This window comes from Penicillium canescens, assembly GCF_028828765.1.
Source record: "Penicillium canescens strain IBT 15451 chromosome Unknown utg000009l_segment0_segment0, whole genome shotgun sequence".
In the NCBI taxonomy this organism is placed as follows: Eukaryota; Fungi; Ascomycota; class Eurotiomycetes; order Eurotiales; family Aspergillaceae; genus Penicillium; species Penicillium canescens.
Genome location: NW_026703971.1, coordinates 196,920 through 214,511, shown reverse-complemented (window position 1 = coordinate 214,511; position 17,592 = coordinate 196,920). Strand labels below are relative to the sequence as shown.

At 46.3% G+C, this 17,592-nt stretch overlaps 4 protein-coding genes across 4 annotated transcripts; 3 read left to right on the top strand and 1 right to left on the bottom strand.

Annotated features, from left to right (window-relative positions):
- N7446_011806 (uncharacterized protein) lies at positions 1–505 on the top strand (the record flags this gene model as incomplete). The annotated part of the gene is made up of 2 exons (XM_058520548.1): positions 1–254; positions 319–505. 2 exons carry the CDS (start codon positions 1–3, stop codon positions 503–505), a joined length of 441 nt encoding a protein of 146 aa, XP_058366834.1.
- Positions 506–1,435: 930 nt separating this feature from the next.
- On the bottom strand, positions 1,436–2,213 carry N7446_011805 (uncharacterized protein; the record flags this gene model as incomplete). Its single annotated transcript, XM_058520547.1, has 2 exons — positions 1,436–1,629; positions 1,688–2,213. 2 exons carry the CDS (start codon positions 2,211–2,213, stop codon positions 1,436–1,438), a joined length of 720 nt encoding a protein of 239 aa, XP_058366833.1.
- A 1,362-nt stretch (positions 2,214–3,575) lies between these two features.
- On the top strand, positions 3,576–4,845 carry N7446_011804 (uncharacterized protein; the record flags this gene model as incomplete). Its single annotated transcript, XM_058520546.1, has 4 exons — positions 3,576–3,746; positions 3,992–4,201; positions 4,251–4,544; positions 4,618–4,845. Coding segments are annotated over 4 exons (903 nt in total), but the record flags the coding sequence as incomplete, so codon positions are not given.
- An 8,951-nt stretch (positions 4,846–13,796) lies between these two features.
- N7446_011803 (uncharacterized protein) lies at positions 13,797–14,111 on the top strand (the record flags this gene model as incomplete). Its single annotated transcript, XM_058520545.1, has 2 exons — positions 13,797–14,026; positions 14,090–14,111. The coding sequence occupies 2 exons, from the start codon at positions 13,797–13,799 to the stop codon at positions 14,109–14,111; spliced, it is 252 nt and encodes an 83-aa protein (XP_058366831.1).
- Positions 14,112–17,592: the final 3,481 nt, after the last annotated feature.

The following is a 17,592-nucleotide window of genomic DNA, read 5'->3' as shown; positions in this document are numbered from 1 at the left end:
ATGCGTACAATCTCCTACTTCTCACCAGGAGTCTGGGCGAAACAGGCTCCGTTAGCAGCCGTCGTCATGTTGAGGCTGGCCATGCACTGCGACGCAGCGGTTAAATGCACTGTTATCAATTCTCCGAATTGCGGTTCAAATCACCATCGCCAGACGCATAAGCTACCAACCAATGTAGGCTCCACCTACTATGCCGACGGATTCCATGGTGGTACTGTGTATGCCAAGTTTCAATCGTCAACCGCAGTTAACGGGTAAGACGTCGTCTGATATCCCGACGACAATAAACCTTCCATTGGTGACATAGTCTATATATAGCAACTCTCGGTACCAAGACTTGACGTATAACTTCAATCTTGACTCCTACGACGGCACATACTGGGTTAGGCTGCCCACCGCAATTGGAGGGGGAACGGATTGTCATGCAGTGTACAAGAGCTGCGATGTGACAGTTGACTTCTGGGACATGACGGAGTCATTGTCATCCTCGTACCAGCTGGCATGATTGGTCTAGCCATAGGGAAAATTTGTAATAATGTGTTACGATCTTCTCCGAACCTATTCCTAACCGGCAATGCCTCGCCCATGAAGCGGCAACGAAACCGTGGGTGGCTGAATGCCGCACGAGCCCATCGTTACTCCTTTTCTTATGTTACATAAGGTGTTTCCACCCATATCGTTCTTGCATTTGTTGAGTTGTCCTCGTATTCGATTCCGAATCATGGGAAGGTAAACCTCGATGTTCTCCTCGAGAGACTAGTTGAACAGATTGTTCCGTCCGGGATTCGTGGGGATTCTCAAGAAACTGTCTTACCACAGTTGGACTTGTTACTTTCTTCCTTACATGTACCTGACTGACAGGCCTTCTATTCCTCATGCAGATTTTATCTTAACATAGAGCCTGAATACTTGCGTTTTAATCGAAATTATAGATTCGTTAATCGACCTCTACTCTTGTTACAAGCCAAAAGGACAGTTCGAACTCTTCCTGTACATTTAACGAAGGTAACAAGTCTGAGAAAAGAAGGAAGGAGAGAACTATCTGGCGGGGGAAGTGGTGGATACCCCAGTATCCCAGTTCAGCTATGTTTGCTCCTATTACCAGTCTTAGGATTAAACTGTACACACCCACTAACCTAATTTCCAATACTATCCTCCCCGATCACCCCATTATCCCCGGTTTAAAGAGGACCTAGCCCACTAGATCGAGAAATCACAGTGTACAATTAGGCAGGTCGACCGTTATCGGGATGAGGCGGTAACAACGATACTTGACCCTTTCTTTCCTATACCGTTTTGCAGTTCCGCCGACCTCCAAAGCCATATAGATTCTCTCTTACAGTTGTAAAAAGGGTCTACTGTAGTCGCGACATGCCGCAGGCTAGGCGATGCGCAACTCGCTGTTTTGTGTCTTGGGTCATTAAATACATCCCACTCAAGTTTTCACCTGCTTCTTTCCGTTCGGTGTCATCCTCAGAGTCAACTTCCCGGCAAGGGCTGTAAGGCGTTTGCTCCGGCCCTCGAGCTCGGCTTTCCATGCATTGAATGCAACTATGCTCTCCAGCACTCGTAAAGCCATTTTCACGAAAAAAAAACGGAAACTCTCTTCCTCGCCACTCGAAATCGGCTCTGAAGTCACATGTAAGTGTGGTATGGAAACCAAAGTGCCCAGGACAGCAAACCCCACCCAATTTCACGCTGTACACAAACGGTTTCACAAGAATTTGCGCGAAGTAGAAGTCCAAATATTGGAACACCACCAATGTGATATCCGTCAGGATACAATTCGCATTGACGGTGAGCGGTTCGAAAAAGATCTTAGTCCCCTGCTTGTTCTTGGGGTAGACGCGAATAATCTTGGTGGTCTGAATGATATAGAAAGAGCTTACGAAAGACTCCTGGACGCTAACCAACCTCAACTGTAGCCGGTCAATGATCTTAAATGCGGTGGTCCACGACACGGCTGTGGTATAGACCGAGCCGGAATCGGGGATGATTACCGGTGGTACAATAAGAACGGTGGTGACGATGATTAGGTTTCGGATAAAAAGGATGACTTTCCGGTTGCGACAAACCAGGTGAGCCCGCAAATAAGGGACCGCCGACAGACCCAGGACCAAGAAAGCCCAGCCTACACACTCATGGGTGAGCATAAGCCAGTTCGCCGCCAAACGAGAGGATTCAAGTACGTCCCCGATCATCATCAGAATCATGCCAACGATGTTCGAGAGTAGGAGTGTCTAGCAGTAAAGATTGCGGTAGCGTTTGAAGGTGCGCAAAGTGATGGTAAAAAGCTCCAGACCATTGTATGAGGCAATCGCTGCGAATACAATCCCGCTGGTTCTGGTGACGTCGCTCGGCTGCGGGGACCCAGGCTGGACATAGCGACATGTGGTGTTTCAGTTCCACATCGAATCGGGGAACATACCCAAAGCCGTTTCTGGAAAAGAGGATCCACAAAGTACTCCCCTCACATAACTACCCAATAGAGTGTTGACGATTACCACAACAAATAATGTGGAAGTGAGCAGTGATATTTTACCGCTAAGGACTGGTGATTTCCATGGAGGACCCAACCCCGCACTGTTTTTGAATATTCGAGTGGGATTCCTCCGAATACCGCCGCCGTAACACGGAGAACCATGCCCCTGAGCCATGAGCCGCTTTTAATAGTGCTCCGTTTTCGTCTACGGAGCATTGTCCAATCCGTTAATCTCTATGAGCCATCCTTAGTGCTAGTACGTACAGATATCCTATGATTTGATGATAACTAAGCAATGGTAAGAATTGAAAAATATAAACTCTAACGCCCATGGGGAAGTCGGAAATCGAGTATGATTTCTTTAACCTTACAATGAAAGAAAAGAGAGTTAATATATGTACTGTAAAGCCCAAGGCGTTGCAATACTTCTTGCAATGACGGATTTAGACAAGATTCATATCAACGGCTTGGTCCATTGACAGGGGGTTGGCCTATTCCGTTAAGAGCTTATATTGCTGGCGAACTAGACTTTGCTTCCATCCGAGTATCAGTGTTGGAGGGACTAGGATGAGGCGGTATAAATCATTTGCACGACCCTCTTTCCTATTTGAGTCTAATATCCCATATAGGCTGCGACACATCCGCCTTGCAAATTGCGAATTTGCAAATCTTACTTATCTTACAGAGTAACAAGAACAGGTAAACTATAACCGTTAGTCCTCAAAACGCTTTCGCTTTCAGTTGTTCTCAATGCCATTTCGTGGGCTTGGCTTATTCTACTTTAGCTAGCTATTTAAAGGGCTGTAGCCGTCTTAATCTAATCTAGATAGGCCAACATGCGGCTAAGGACTACCTGGAGGGACGAAGAGAAAAGGGGGCCTTTCAATGGGAAAACGTGGTGGAAAAACTGTTGGGTGTGGTGTGTAGCGGGGAGTAGAAAACCATGAAAGCGAAGAAGATAACGAGAAGGGCGCATGACCACACTGGATCTGGGCCGTTACAGGTATGGCCGCGTGTTGCCCCGTGCTTTCGTGTTTGATGCTATATAATGAGCGATGGGCTCGCATTCAAATCTCGTTCGCTCACACTCAAAATGGTGGCGTTCATGGATGAGAGATATTCGCATTCGAAAGCCGTGTTGCTTTCCACGGCAGTTTGTGTCACGCTCACAACTCTAATGGTCATTGTCGTATCAGCACGCATCTTCCTCCGTCTTCGCAATCGACAGAGTAGTGCAGATGACTACGTTATGATATTTTCGATGGTGAGTCTCAGGGAAAGCGGTATCAGTCTTTTTTCGGATCTAACATGTGAAAAGGTCTTCTGTATTATCTATAATATCCTTGCTATAATTCGTGAGTACCCAGTTCATCTGTCCCGTCGTACCTTTGACTGACATGCCCATAGAGACTAGATACGACCCAGGAGCCCCAAAGAACACGGAAGCCAATGTGGAGGACACAAAATACACAAGGGTAATGCCCTTGTCCGCTCTTTATCATTGACAAGACTAAAGTTGATGTCCAGATCAACTTCGCTGGGCGATTTTTTTATCAAATAGGCATTGGTGGCTTCAAAGTAGCGCTATGCGTCAGTTACTTGCGCCTTGTATCACGGACAACGCGAACCACTTATGGATTTATCATCTGGATTGTCCTTGCAATTACCATTCTGGGACACTTTGCCGGTACTCTTGTCATTCTTTTCAACTGCAAGCCAGTAAGCCAGCCATACTTTTTAGAGTTAAGTGGGGAACTAATTTCTACAGGTCAGTTTGTCCTGGGATCCTACACTTCCAGGGAAGTGCTTGCCGTCTGGACCGATGAATTACAGCAGAGCTGGCGTTGGTATTGCGTGTGATGTCATTATCATGCTTTTGCCTATCCCTCTTCTTTTAACCCTAAATATTGAGCGGCTTCAGAAAGTGGGCGCTATATGTTTGTTCCTTTTGGGCTTCTTCACGACACTTTGTTCGATATTGCGCCTTATTCAAATCCCAACTCTGGGGAAAGGAGACCCGACAATGTTTGTAATTTGGAGCACAGCCGAATTTAATGTTGGAGTAAGTAGCAACCTTACGCCGTCAGGTGCATTGAAAAGCCATGGGTGATTCTGGCTGACTCTTAATTCGCCAGAATATGGTATGCAGTCTTCCATATCTGCTGCCAGTTTTAAAGACGTGCTTGCGAAAATTTTGGTCAAGTATTGGCAGAAGCAACTTCACTTTTGGGACTGATAACTATGAATTGAGTCAGTCAACAGGGGGCCCTCAAAAGCCGAGTGAACCCTCATCCAATCCCTTGAGGATCCGACAGACGCAAAGGGACTCAGAGTATAATATTCAGAAGACCATTCACTTCGAAGTTTCTGTGGACATTGCGTCAAGGACAACTTCAAACATTGACAGAAATAGCGGAGGTTCACCCAGCCAAACTGTTGGTATCACCAGCTAGGTACTGTGTACACAGTTAAGTGGACAGTGGTTATGCTTCCAAAGCAAAAGTCAATTTGATTCATGTAAAATAGATGTTCGTTTTAGGTCGTGGTCCAATGCCCCTGAATCCATACGGCGGGAGCCGCAGCTTAGCAAGATTACGTACGTACAGTGTCTTTGCTTATTCTGACGGGAGGATATGTCCCGACACAAACAAAGACCAACCACGAGATATCATAGCTGCCGAGGGGCTGCCGAGAGACTACGGTCCGGAAAGAGGGTCCCCTACGGAAGGGAGTTCGAGGCATGTAACGCAGGTAGTAGTCTCTGATTAATTTACACGTCGGACACTTGAAAATGTCGCTTGCTAAGCACATATTGAAAACGCCGTTCGTCGCATTTGCACAAAGTCCGAGGAATACTTTATCCGAAATCTCGCAAGGGGGAGAATGCGCGTAGTTCTTTTGACACTTGACTGAGGCATTTTGATCCTCCGGCCTGCATTTCTCCGTGCTCATCACCTTCCAAGCCGCATTAGCCTAGGGTCGTTATTTAGCTTAAACTTTATGTGGAGGGAGCAGGCAATCAAAGCAACTGGATATCCTACTTGCTAAGCCTCACACGTGGACAAGGTGAGTTTAGTTTGCGGTTTGACTGGGCCCAGCCAGCTGTCCTGCTCCGCAAACTTGGCCTACTGCGATGGATTTTCTTTTCTGGTAATTTGAACCTATAATCTGACCACTACATCAGCGAAGCGAGGGGGTTCGGGGAACAATGATTAGTCGCGATTAGTAAATAGTAGTAATTGACAGAAATATGCAGTACGACAATATATATTACCCCCGAGGTTTAAGTATGTAACATCTCTAAGTAACTAAGATGACAAATCGTAATGCACCATTTTGGAGGGCGTCCTCAGTTGACAAGCTTCCTCCAAGCTTTCTCTAAGCCTCAATAGGGCTAAAGCCCAGAAGGACCAGCCGTGGGTCGGCGAACCGAAGAGTCTCGCTGTCCATAGATATGACACGTGACCTGTAGTGGGACCAGCAGGCATTGGACGAAAGGACCAAGTTCGAAAGTTAATCGTTTCACAACCAAAATAGGATGTGGTTCACTTCCCAGAACCTTGATCTCTGGATATTTTAGACAAAACAGTCAATACCATTCATTACTTTCCTGAGCTGGGGCGTCGCCTGTTCTGAATTATACGCGGCTGACCCGGTTGCTGCGAATGTACTATGTATAGTCAGTCCATGCTGCGGCATATTGTACGATTCCGATACCCAACAAATATCCGCTTCTACCTAAATCTCGCTCGTCTATTCTATTGTAGGCTATCATACGACTCATACACCGCTGACACACTCCTGTTTTTACTTTTACTACACAGTTGTACCACTGTCGACAGCTACAAATACTAGTCAAAAATATCTTCCCACTGCCCCACTACAATTTGACCCGGCAACCAACCCACCTTTTTATTTTTCTTCCTACACCTCTCCTACATGTCCGTTTTCAATGGAAATAAGTTCAAAACGTTGTAAAACGGCTGAACTATCTACTGAGCAAAGGTAAGCTATTATATTGGCCATAAGAACGGCATCTCGAAGTCAAAGCTAGGTAATGAATTCGAATGCAGCCGTCGGACGATCTAGAATACGTTGAAACGCTGTGAGGAGCATCAACTATTTAAAAGCCTTCCCCTAACCGGCCGTCCTCCTATACTAACCTCTCGAGCTTCTACTTGCCTCTATTTACAAGCGCGCCGACACCCGTTTCGGACCTATAAACAGCTTAGTGCTGCGACACCCGGTCATCCGTCTAGGTCCACTGTACAGCAAGTTTAAAGCAATACGGCCTCGGAAAACGGTGTTTGAAAAGAAACATACCTATTAAGCCCTCTTTTGCAAGGAAAGGGCTAAGATTTGCGCGAAAATGGCAGAATGGAAGCTTCCGATCGTGGATCTTCTCGGACGAGGGTTCGGTGCAGCGAACCTCGAAGTTTGGACCACAATGGTGCTTTCGTACAGACTCCAAAGGTCTTCGCGCGACCTCATAAATGCTAAAGTACACGTTAAAGATATTTCGCAAGTGGTTTGGGCTGGAATCTGGCTAGGCGGTCGGACAGAATTAATTATCATGGAACAGGACGAAGAATCGCCTTCGGGGACGGTTTATATTTTATGTTGTAGTTCAAAGGAAGATTAAATTGTTCTGAACTAGTGGGAATAACTGAGGCTATATATACACAAAGAGTAGATCAAGTTGATTGGAAATCAACTTGTTTCTTCGCATAGACACCTCGGGATTAATTCCGATGGTACGGCTTGGTTCCTGATCTGCACCAGCCTCATATCACAACATTTTAAAATCGTATGATGAAGCGCTTGAAAAGGTCTGATACTAATCTATACCCCTAATTTAGTATTTCAGCAAGATAACGCAAAGATTCATGATGATGGTGATGATGAACTCATTTGCCCGATGTAGCTCGCTCTTTATATGTGCTGCTATGCGGGAGTGCTGTCAGGCCTGCCGACAGCTGCAAAGTGGTCGCCAGCCCACTAGGCGATCGTCAAGGAACTCGTCTTGCGAATTTCTGATCAATCGCCCTCGAATGGAAAGATGTAGACTAAACAAAAGAAATGCACGGATGCAAACATGGTAAACACAAAGCCAAAATGAACTAACGTCATTTACCCCTAGTCGAGGGGAATTGATAGGGACACTCCCACTTTTGTTCCGGACACTCCTAATTATGTAATATCCGGGAATTGATAACGTATTTCCCTACCGAGTGGGCCACCCCTACCGAGTGGGCCACCTACACCGGTCTATTCATTTTAAATGCATTTATCTCAACCAAAACGCCATTAAATTCAATAAGCTAAACTCGAGGTCTATTAGGACATGTAGTCATTCTATGACCCTGAATTCCACATACACTACACTTCGTTTTTGCCCTCGTACGCGGCTGAGAAGGTGCCGGAGCTGGCCCTACCTCACGGGATCCTTCTGCTAAAACTGCTTGCTCTGGCTGCGCTATTAAGGCAGAGGCCTCTAAAACTGAGAGGCCTTCTTCGGAAGGTATTTGCCTTGTAGACCGAGTCTTTTTTCGCTTCTTCTTCTCGTTTTCAGCGCGTAAATCGCTTACTTCTTTCTCAAGAATAGCTGCCGATTGCATCGTGATTTGACAGGCTTTTAAAACTTGATTTATCGCAGAATTAAGCGGGCTCGGTGGACTTTTTGAGCGCTGCTTTAGTAAAGCTTTAATTGAGGAAGCTTGTTTTTGTAATTAGACGTAGTTCGACGGCGTTTTTGGCGACCACTTACTATCCCAGCTCGAGGGGGGTCGGCGTACGGAGGCGAATATCGAGCTTCGAAAGCACTCGATCGGGGTTATAAGGCATTAAACCGGCGCCGGCGAAGCTATTCTTAATAGTCTCCGATTTAAATGCCTCGATTCGCGCGGACGGGTAGACTTCGAGGAAGTCTAATTTATTGATATGATTAATCCGGAGCCGCATTTTGCTTTCGATAAGCCGAGTATACGCGCGCTTTAATACCGCAAAACAGCCGATATCAAGAGGCTGTAAAAGGTGAGACGAGTGCGGAGGCATACAAATTGCGATAATATTGTTTTTCTCGCAAATTTCGTCGAATTTCGGAGTCAAATGACTCCCGTGGCCGTCGAGTATTAAAAGTCTATACTTCCCCTTCGTACGCGAAGAAGTAGACGGAATAAAGAGCTTTTCGAGCCATCGAATTCCAATTTCATCGGAAGTCCACCCGTTAGGACTAACCTCGAAGCGCCAATCCTCCGGGAGGCCGTCGAACCAAGATTCGATAAAGACTTTGCCCTTAAAAATCACGCACGGAGGAAGCGCCCACCCCGAAGCATTTATACACTCAATTGTAGTCACCCACGCGCGATTTCCGGGCTGTAAAAGCGATCGCCGACCGTAGTATTCCCTTCTCGTGATAACCTTCGCGGTCGCAATCAAGCCCATTGCGAATCCGGTCTCGTCAAAGTTATAGATATCATCGGGATCGATACCGTGAGAAATGATCGTTTTTTGGACGAGAGAAAACCATTCTTCAATGATTTTCGGGTCTTCACATTTAGCGCGCGCGTAATTATAGCCTTTCGAGAATCGGGAGGAGAGGATTGGATGCCTTTTCACGAATTTTGTGACCCAATCCTTACCGACTAAAGGAGCGGGGGTAGATCCACGCGCCGCGAGTAGTAAATCCGCCATTTCTCGTACGGTAGAAGGCCGAGGGGCTGCTTCGCGAGAATCCATAGAGAGAATCCATTTTTGAAGCGATTCCTCCTCAATTTCGGTCAATTTATGTGAATTTGCGCGAGTTTCAGCGCGAAAAGGATGGCCGGTAACGCGTCGCTGTAGTGTTGTACGGGGTACGTTAAACTGACGCGCTGCATCACGAATTGATAGAATTTCTTGCTTCTTAATAGCCTGGATAGCTAATAAGATCCTACCCTCTTGCTCCGTACGATTTTGAGAGGATTGAGTACGAATTGGTGGCATGGTAGGTGGTTGAAGAAGGAAGGTCTAATTAATTGACGCGTTTTACGTTAGGTGGCCCACTCGGTAGGGGTGGCCCACTCGGTAGGGAAATACGTTAACTAGGGACACTCCCACTTTTGTTCCGGACACTCCTAATTATGTAATATCCATGATTAGGTAATTGAAAACGTCATGTGATTGTATTGGTATTCATTCTCCGTATTATTTACATGACCTTCGTGTATGCCCAACTTTACCACATGCAGTGCATTTAAAGGGTGCCCTCTTCCGTTTATTCATAGTCTCGCTGTCGTCTTTCTGCTCCAATTGATCCCACTTCCGCTTTTTAGGCTTTGGAAAAGGAATCAAAGGCTCTAAGAGAGGAAGGTATTCTGATTCCATTTCAGAAAGCCCAGTTCGCCAGAATGGGTGGATATCTGTCAATGGGATAGCTTTATTGCTCTCCAATAAACTAGTAATCCGATGGGCACAAGGAAGACCCATTGTCCTTGTGAACGTATTAGTACAAGGGGGTAAAGGAGCAAGATTTGTAGCTCTTCTAGCCTTTGTAACTTGCTCGCCAATCAGTCGTATCGAATAGCGGGAGGTCCTGATCACAATATTAGTATAAAGTTGATGTAAGGTTACTACTGGCCTCTCAATCTGATCTCGTCTAAAATCATATTCAAGCATAGCATGCTGGGTTTGTAAAGCCTGTGAAATCCTTTCAAATACGATCAACATATCCCCTGTCGAAGCACCGATGTGCTTTTTTAAAAGGGCATGTGAGCCTTCAACTCGAGAGGTCGCAGAATTACCGAGGTGTAGGCATTGTTGTGTCCATGCAACTATAAATTTTTCTTTATGAATTAGCCATGTCTCCTTAATATATCGAAGAGAAGGGGAGGTCTGATATCGCTTCTCGAACTCTGATAGCCTCGAATTGTAGTCGTTCTCTGTAGTAGAATAAATTAGCTGATTCCATGATTTTTGAAATGTTTGATATTCGGCGTTCGTCGTAAAATGCTGCTTCGTATTAGACGTTACGTTCTTGTTAATATGCCAGATGCAAAGAAGATGGGGATAATCTGGACAGACGACCTTGACAGCACCTAATAATGCAAGGTCTCTCTTCCTGTTCATTCTGCATAAAGCAAAATGCAACACTAAAGGTTGAATTTGATGGCGAGACACCAATAATATGCAATAGAGGCATACGATATCGGTTTGTCTTATAGGTGCAGTCTAGGACGAATACCCTGTTGTATAGGTTAGCATACTTGATTGACTCTGGGTGTGCAAACATAAAAAAGAGGACATGTCCTTCGCTATCCTGCTTAATAGCATATTTCCAGTGATTTTCCTTCAAAGTCTTCAGCAGAAACTCAAGGGGAGTACTATTACCGAGCTTTTGCCTTCGTAAAGCACTTCGCGCATTGTAGATGTCTCGAGGGGTAACTAAAGCATTAGGATGCTCTCGTTTGATTAGAGCTAGGATGCCACGAGGGTTAGATCCAATTTCCGATAGATGTAGGACCTTTTGAATCTGCTCCTCTGTGAGCCGACGGGCAGCTGAATGTCCGATCATATTATCATCAGCTGTGTGATTATGATTCCGGTTTTGGACCTGTAACTCCCACTTATCATCAAAAAGCATTTTCCCGTATAGCTTAAATGGACAGCCAATCCGCCGTGTAGTTGTCGTTCTTCGTTTCGCTCCATCAGGAGCATTCACTCAGTCACGATACGTGCCACCACGGTCACAACCAAGATAGATGTACTTATCTGTGATTGATCGTATAGTAGTGACAGCGTAACCTTGCGAGAGAGCATGCTGACGGACAGAGGCAATTAATAAATCTCTGCTATCAAAAATTTGCTCAGTAGGGGGCTCCATTTCTGAAAAATCCGAGAGGCAGAGATTTGAGGAGCTAAGAAAAGAGGGAGGCGAGAGCTGGGGATTTATACTATACTATGGTATGACATTTAGAATGATGTTGCTGTGGTAATTCCAATACAATCACATGACGTTTTCAATTACCTAATCATGGATATTACATAATTAGGAGTGTCCGGAACAAAAGTGGGAGTGTCCCTATCAATTCCCCTAGTCGAGGGTAGGACCCGGGCCCCACTTCAACACACACCATTCCCACGCCCTCTTCTCTCCAACTGTCCAGTCTTGTCGGCTGCCGATTGCGCGCTCGCTTGGATCAAGGGAGTACAGTGGACCTGGCACTGCACTCCTAATGGGCGCCATCCTTCTTCTTCCGTCACACTGTCTAAGGGGTCATTATCTCCGCTCCTTTGTCGTTCCCTTCCTCGCCCAGAGCCGTAGGGTCGACTGTCTGAAATTGGCCTAGGAGGCCGGTCTTGACCATAAATTCGGCCACAGCCGTGCGAGCCTCCGGTCGTGTCAGGAGTTTGTCTCGACTAAGAGTAATTCCCTTGTCGGAAAGGGCGCTTCTCATCCAGTCTCGCTCATCCTGGTGCAAGGGGCATTCCAACAGGACGTGGATCACTGTTTGGTTGCCAAGGTCGCAACCACACCGCGCTGTTTCGCGACGGTTGATACGGTTCAGGTAAGCCCCTAGGCCAATTCCCCCAGTACGAAGCTGCATCAGAATCGATGTCGTCGCTTTGCGCAGGCCCGACCAGTATTCTAGCGTCTTCTTGGTTGGTGCTTCAATCAGGCGTCTCGTCGGGCGGCTGGTCGTTTCCTTGGCCCACGTCCTGTCCCATTCCAGCTTCGCTTCTCTGCGAATTCGCCGTTTCGCCGCGGCTGCGAGGCATATACCTCGGTTGCGAGGGTTCTGTGGGCCGTCCGGTACTTGGGCTGCTTGTTTTGCGTGTTGGTCCACCATCTCGTTGCCAATGACTCCTTGGTGCGCAGGAATCCATCTGAGTTCTGTCCGAATACTTCTAACCGCAAGTTGTAGGATCAGGTTGAGGCATCCTGCTAGATAGACCTGTCCTGACGGCATCCGCGGTCGCCTCAGCGCCTTCAGCGCTGCTTGGCTGTCTACAAAGATGACTACCCCGTTCTTCGCCTGCTTAGCCCATGGCTCTGTGCTTTCCAGAACCATTTCAAGTGCCATCTCAATGGCTCGAAGTTCTGCCGCATATACGGTGGACGTATCATCATCTCCCATCTGGCTATGAGCATGTTGATCCTCAAGGTCCACGACCGCTGCCGCTCCGATCCTTCCATCAATTCCGCTCCCGTCGGTGTACAGAATCAAGGGTCTTTCTTCTGGGTCTTTCATCAGGATCTGGTTGTGATTGTTGACCGCAGCCCAAAGGAAAAGCGAACTAGGGCATAATCACCATCACCACGGTCGCTTCATATACAGGATGTTGGGGAAGGGCAATACTTTATTAGGAAGATTCTTTAATATTCAGCGTCATGATCAAGATGCGCAGGGTATTTGAAATCAAGTTTAGGGGCCGCAGGAGGGCCGGCCCACAACGTCCACTTATGCCCGGGACCAATCGGTTTCTCGGTTTTAGCGCAAAAACCGGAGACAACCTTACGTAAGCTCATGCGTCAGTCCATAATTGGCATAAATGTTTACAAGCTGTCTGCTAGAGTTATTAGAAAGGCGATCAAATTGGTGATCGAGTTGCAGCAGATGCAGAGGAAGCTTTGGGCTCAAAACGAGTACAGTCTCTACGTATACTCTACAGGGAAGGTTCATGCAGGACAGAAGACACAGCTTCTAGAATTTCTACACACCAGATAGGCAAGGAGCAGCTTGCCACCTGACAGGAGACCTACTCTCCTGTGACAGGAACCAGGAAAACATAACCACGGATCGGGATTTAGCCTACCATTCTGTTACCAGAATTCCGCGTAATATTTCCAAATATTCACCTGCCCCAGTAATACCTCCTAAGCAACAAAGACCCGTTCCATCGGACACTTACGGCCATCAGATTTGGGCTTGTGGACTGTGTCTGGGCCTTTGCAAATCCTTCCAATCTCTGCTCCGGGCCAGAAATAGAACCTCCTTGATCTACTGTCCCGTGGGTCGTCGCTGGGATCTGCATCGCAGAACCGTACCTGCGTCTGTCTAAATTCGCGCATGGTGTTTGATTGGTCCGTCGGATGCTATTTGTATCCAGGGTTTCATCAATGTGATAGTAGCGTTGCAATCTCGCGAGGTGGGTGGCGATCGCGAGAACCCACCCCGTGAGCCTTGGTAGATGCAACAGTGCACATGGTTCTCCGGAAATCAGGCTCAGGATCTCATTGTAATTTACTGCTCTCTACCTTCTCTTTTCCTTCAAAATGCCAAATTGTTTCATTTCTCGATACCAACCAGGCACATTCACTGCCCAGTTTCGAAAGATGCTGGAGCAAGATAGGAGCGGAGAGAGCTCCAGACATGAAGATGCGATCGCATCTTGTTCCAGAGGAAAAGGCTCCAACCATACCGACGATGACCCTGCAGTATCCTACCAAGACCGACTTGGCAACGGACATGGCCAGAAGATCCGATCAGTGTCCAGTCGAGAAAAGAAATCAATCGAAAACTTGTCGACCAGACCGTATGATCGCCAGCCTTCTGCTGCCAGGGAGTAAGTCGCCCTCTTTTGCTATGTTCCCCTTTCATTTCTTCCTGTCTAATGAACCATTACCAGAGCCATTAAGCGAGCGAAGTAAGTATACCTGCCTGCTATTGTCTTGTGCCACTTGGCCTTTTGCTTTATTGAGCCTAAACGCTCAAGTTCGGGACGGGGCTGATTCAAGATACAGATTGTTAGAAAGTAAGGTTAAAATGCGTCAACGGAAGAACCTCGCTAGCGATATCGAGCTCCTCACCGTCAGCATATAGAAACTCACTAGTGACTTCAAAGCTCTCAAAGAGGAGGTGAAGAACGTGAAAAAGTCATTGGCAACTATGCGATCATGTGGAGGAACGGGTCACACTCCAAAAGGTGTCTCGCGTTAGGCCTCCCCGAGAAAGATCATCAGGTATGTCGAAACCTCTTCAACGGATTTTGATTTCCAAGATGCTGATATGGGTGGCAGTATTCAGGTTCGATGGTCAACGGGTATTGCGTGCGTTGCTTCAGGGTTTCATCGTATCCTCTCTTGAGGTAGACCAGGCAAGAATGTGCAGTATTTGATCATTGTCTCAAAACAAAACATGCTCAATGAGAGGGCCTGAATGGACCCTTATGATAATTGCAACGTCTTTCCATGGGAAACCGACGATATCTACATCTGTATTCTCGATCCATTTAGAGTACGTCTCAACCACTTGGTCATCAAGTATCACATTTTCCACCGTTGACACTCTGATACTGGACTACCAAGTTGAATCCAAAGAGAGGGGTCATTATACATACCCGTTCAAAAGTATCTTCCCACTCCACTTTTTCGGGGTCCCTCTCAAAATATATACAGTCAACTCTCGCTTATACCACAGCATACTATCCAAGCCAAATTACGTGGTATAATTGAGTTGTGTTTTGGTGAGAGGATGACATAATATTTGACAAGCTAACTCTAAGCCCTAATACCTATTTAGTCTTCCATCCCATCATCTGATCCAAAGTCACCTGACGTTTCTCATCAATCTGAATCCTGCCAAAGTCGCTGATTAAGCTCTCAATTTGTCTAATATGGTCCGAGGTACCCTTTTCTTTGCTACAAACCCATAGTAGGATATCCTGGAGGCTGTCCAATATAGCAGAATTAGACAGAAGCTCAGGTGGGGGCCCATCAATGTCAATATCCTGAATTTCTGAGGTTGTTGGGGCAATATATATATCTTGCTCATTGGTCTCATCTCGCCCTTCAGTCCCATCTTCTAACATGTCTTCGTCCGAAGGGTTCAAAAACTCGTCAAATGGCACAATATCTTTATCACCAAGCTTATCAATTGCTTGATTATATAGACTTTCAATCTCATCACTCAATCCGGGCTCGGAAAATAGTGCAGACTCAGGTGCGGACTCGGGCGCGGACTCAGGTATAGGTATAGACTTTGGACTAATCAAAGTACTTTGTTTAAAGCAATTGATAATCGTTTGGTCTGATACACTTGTTCTCCAAACTTGCGTTACCCAGGTAACAGTATAATAAATGCTCATTCTTTGTTTTGGGTCTATCCCACGATCAAGAAAAGCAATCATATAGCGCATCCATTTCTTCCGATAATGGTGCTTCAAGTTTTGGATAATACCTTGGTCCAAGGGTTGATAAATTGAAGTTGCGTTTGCTGGCAAAAAAACAACCGTAATCCGGGGTGGTGGTGGCGCTCGCTGGAGTCCAATAACATGTGGTGAAGCATTGTCTAAAAGGAGCAAAGCTTTCTTATCTAAGGGAATACGCCCATAGAAAGATCGCAACCAGTCCTCCATAATGTCATGACGCATCCATGCTGCCTTGTTGTGACGCCAAACACATCCCAGAGCTCGGAAATTAACCCCCCGGAGTGCGCGAGGGGTTTTTGCTGTGCCAATCAACCATAAAGGGACTCGATCGGAACCATCCGCATTTGATGCAACAACAATAGTGATTCGTGTTTTATCAAGCTTTTTGCCAGCAATTTTTCCCTTTGAAAGACCACCATTTGGCATACGTCGCCAAAATAGGCCAGTTTCATCCATATTGTAGATTTCGGACGGTTTGAATTGATTGCAAATCGATTTGGTGCTTTTGATCTGATCATGTACCGAGGATGGGACTGAGGCAGCTTCTCCGTGGAAAGTATGATATTGAAGAGAGTGGCGTTGTTTGAAGCGAGTTAACCAACCCTCAGAGAATTGAGGTTTGGTCCGATCTTTGTATTCCGGTATTTGTCTCCAAAGCTCAGCTGCTTTAGTTTGGATCAAAGGGCCATTTATTGGTATTCCATTGCCAATATGGTTATCTGCCCAGTCATATAGCTTTTGGTCCAATAATGGCCAATGAGAGGATGAAGATCGTTTGTTTGCCCCTGCAGGGCCCGTATCAAGATAATTGTATTTGGATGAAAGGATCCTTGATATGGTTGACCGGTCAATCACTTGTTTGAATTGGTCCTCAAACCACTTAGCACATGCAGTCTGCGTGGGCTTTGGGCTAGTATTAGACCAAAATGCCCGTAGTGCCTGTTTCTGCGCGTCTGATATACCCAATTTGGTACGCTTTGGTCCCATTCTGACGCGCTTGGGTGGGGTCGGGAGGGTAGGAGAGCTTGTAGATTGAGGCATTCTGATTGGTTGATTGCGCTGACTAAGCAGATTTGAGAGGAAGAAAGTGTGGTAAAACAAAATGTGTTATATTCTGTCAATTTATATGGAAAAAACTGGAATGAAGGGGCCATCCAAGCAAGGGATGTGTTATTATCAAGAATGTGCAATATCCCACCGTGGTATAAGCGAGAGTTGACTGTAGCTCAACACAGTCCAGGATATATATATTCAATCATAATACTTATCCACATTTGCTAGAGAGCTCAGGAATCCCAAAAGTAAATAGAGTAAAATCTAGAGGCCCGAAAAAGAAAATCGAAAAAAGTAGGTATCTATCTCAACCATGATCACAAGTTCAAAAGTTGACTCCCGTCAACAAGGACGGCCAAGCTTCAACGGGTTGACGGGTTGAGTACCCGCGCCCGCGCGACCGCGGCCTGACGCTTTCCGCAGCCTAGACGGACAGAACCACACACAGCTCAGACAACCAACACTTCGAGCGAGGCCAGAAGATTTCCATGTTCGTTAGATGAAAATGTGAGCGCTCTCGGTAAGATCAAAGAATGAACAGCTTCCGTCGCCTCAATATTAAGACCGTAGATTCAACGGTGAGCCAACGTTGCTTAACCGACTCAAGTTCACTCATTCTCAACATGACTCTAGCACAATTTTCTCGGTGGGCATCTAAGATTGCACCAAAGATTTTACTGCAAATAGTTGCGGTAGAATGAAGGCATGGGTTACAATAGTCCTCACTTAGGATAGGCATCGCGTCCTTCAACGTTTGCTACCTAGCAGAGCGTACGCGACAGGAGCCAAGAAATCTATAAATACATCTTCTCCCTCCAGCAGTTTGCTCTACAATCCTATCACTTGGCTGCGCAAAGTCGACCAGGCCTTGCGGTTGGGGTACCTGATAAATTCTTCCCTTCAACCCTACTGGAATTCCACTGTACTGA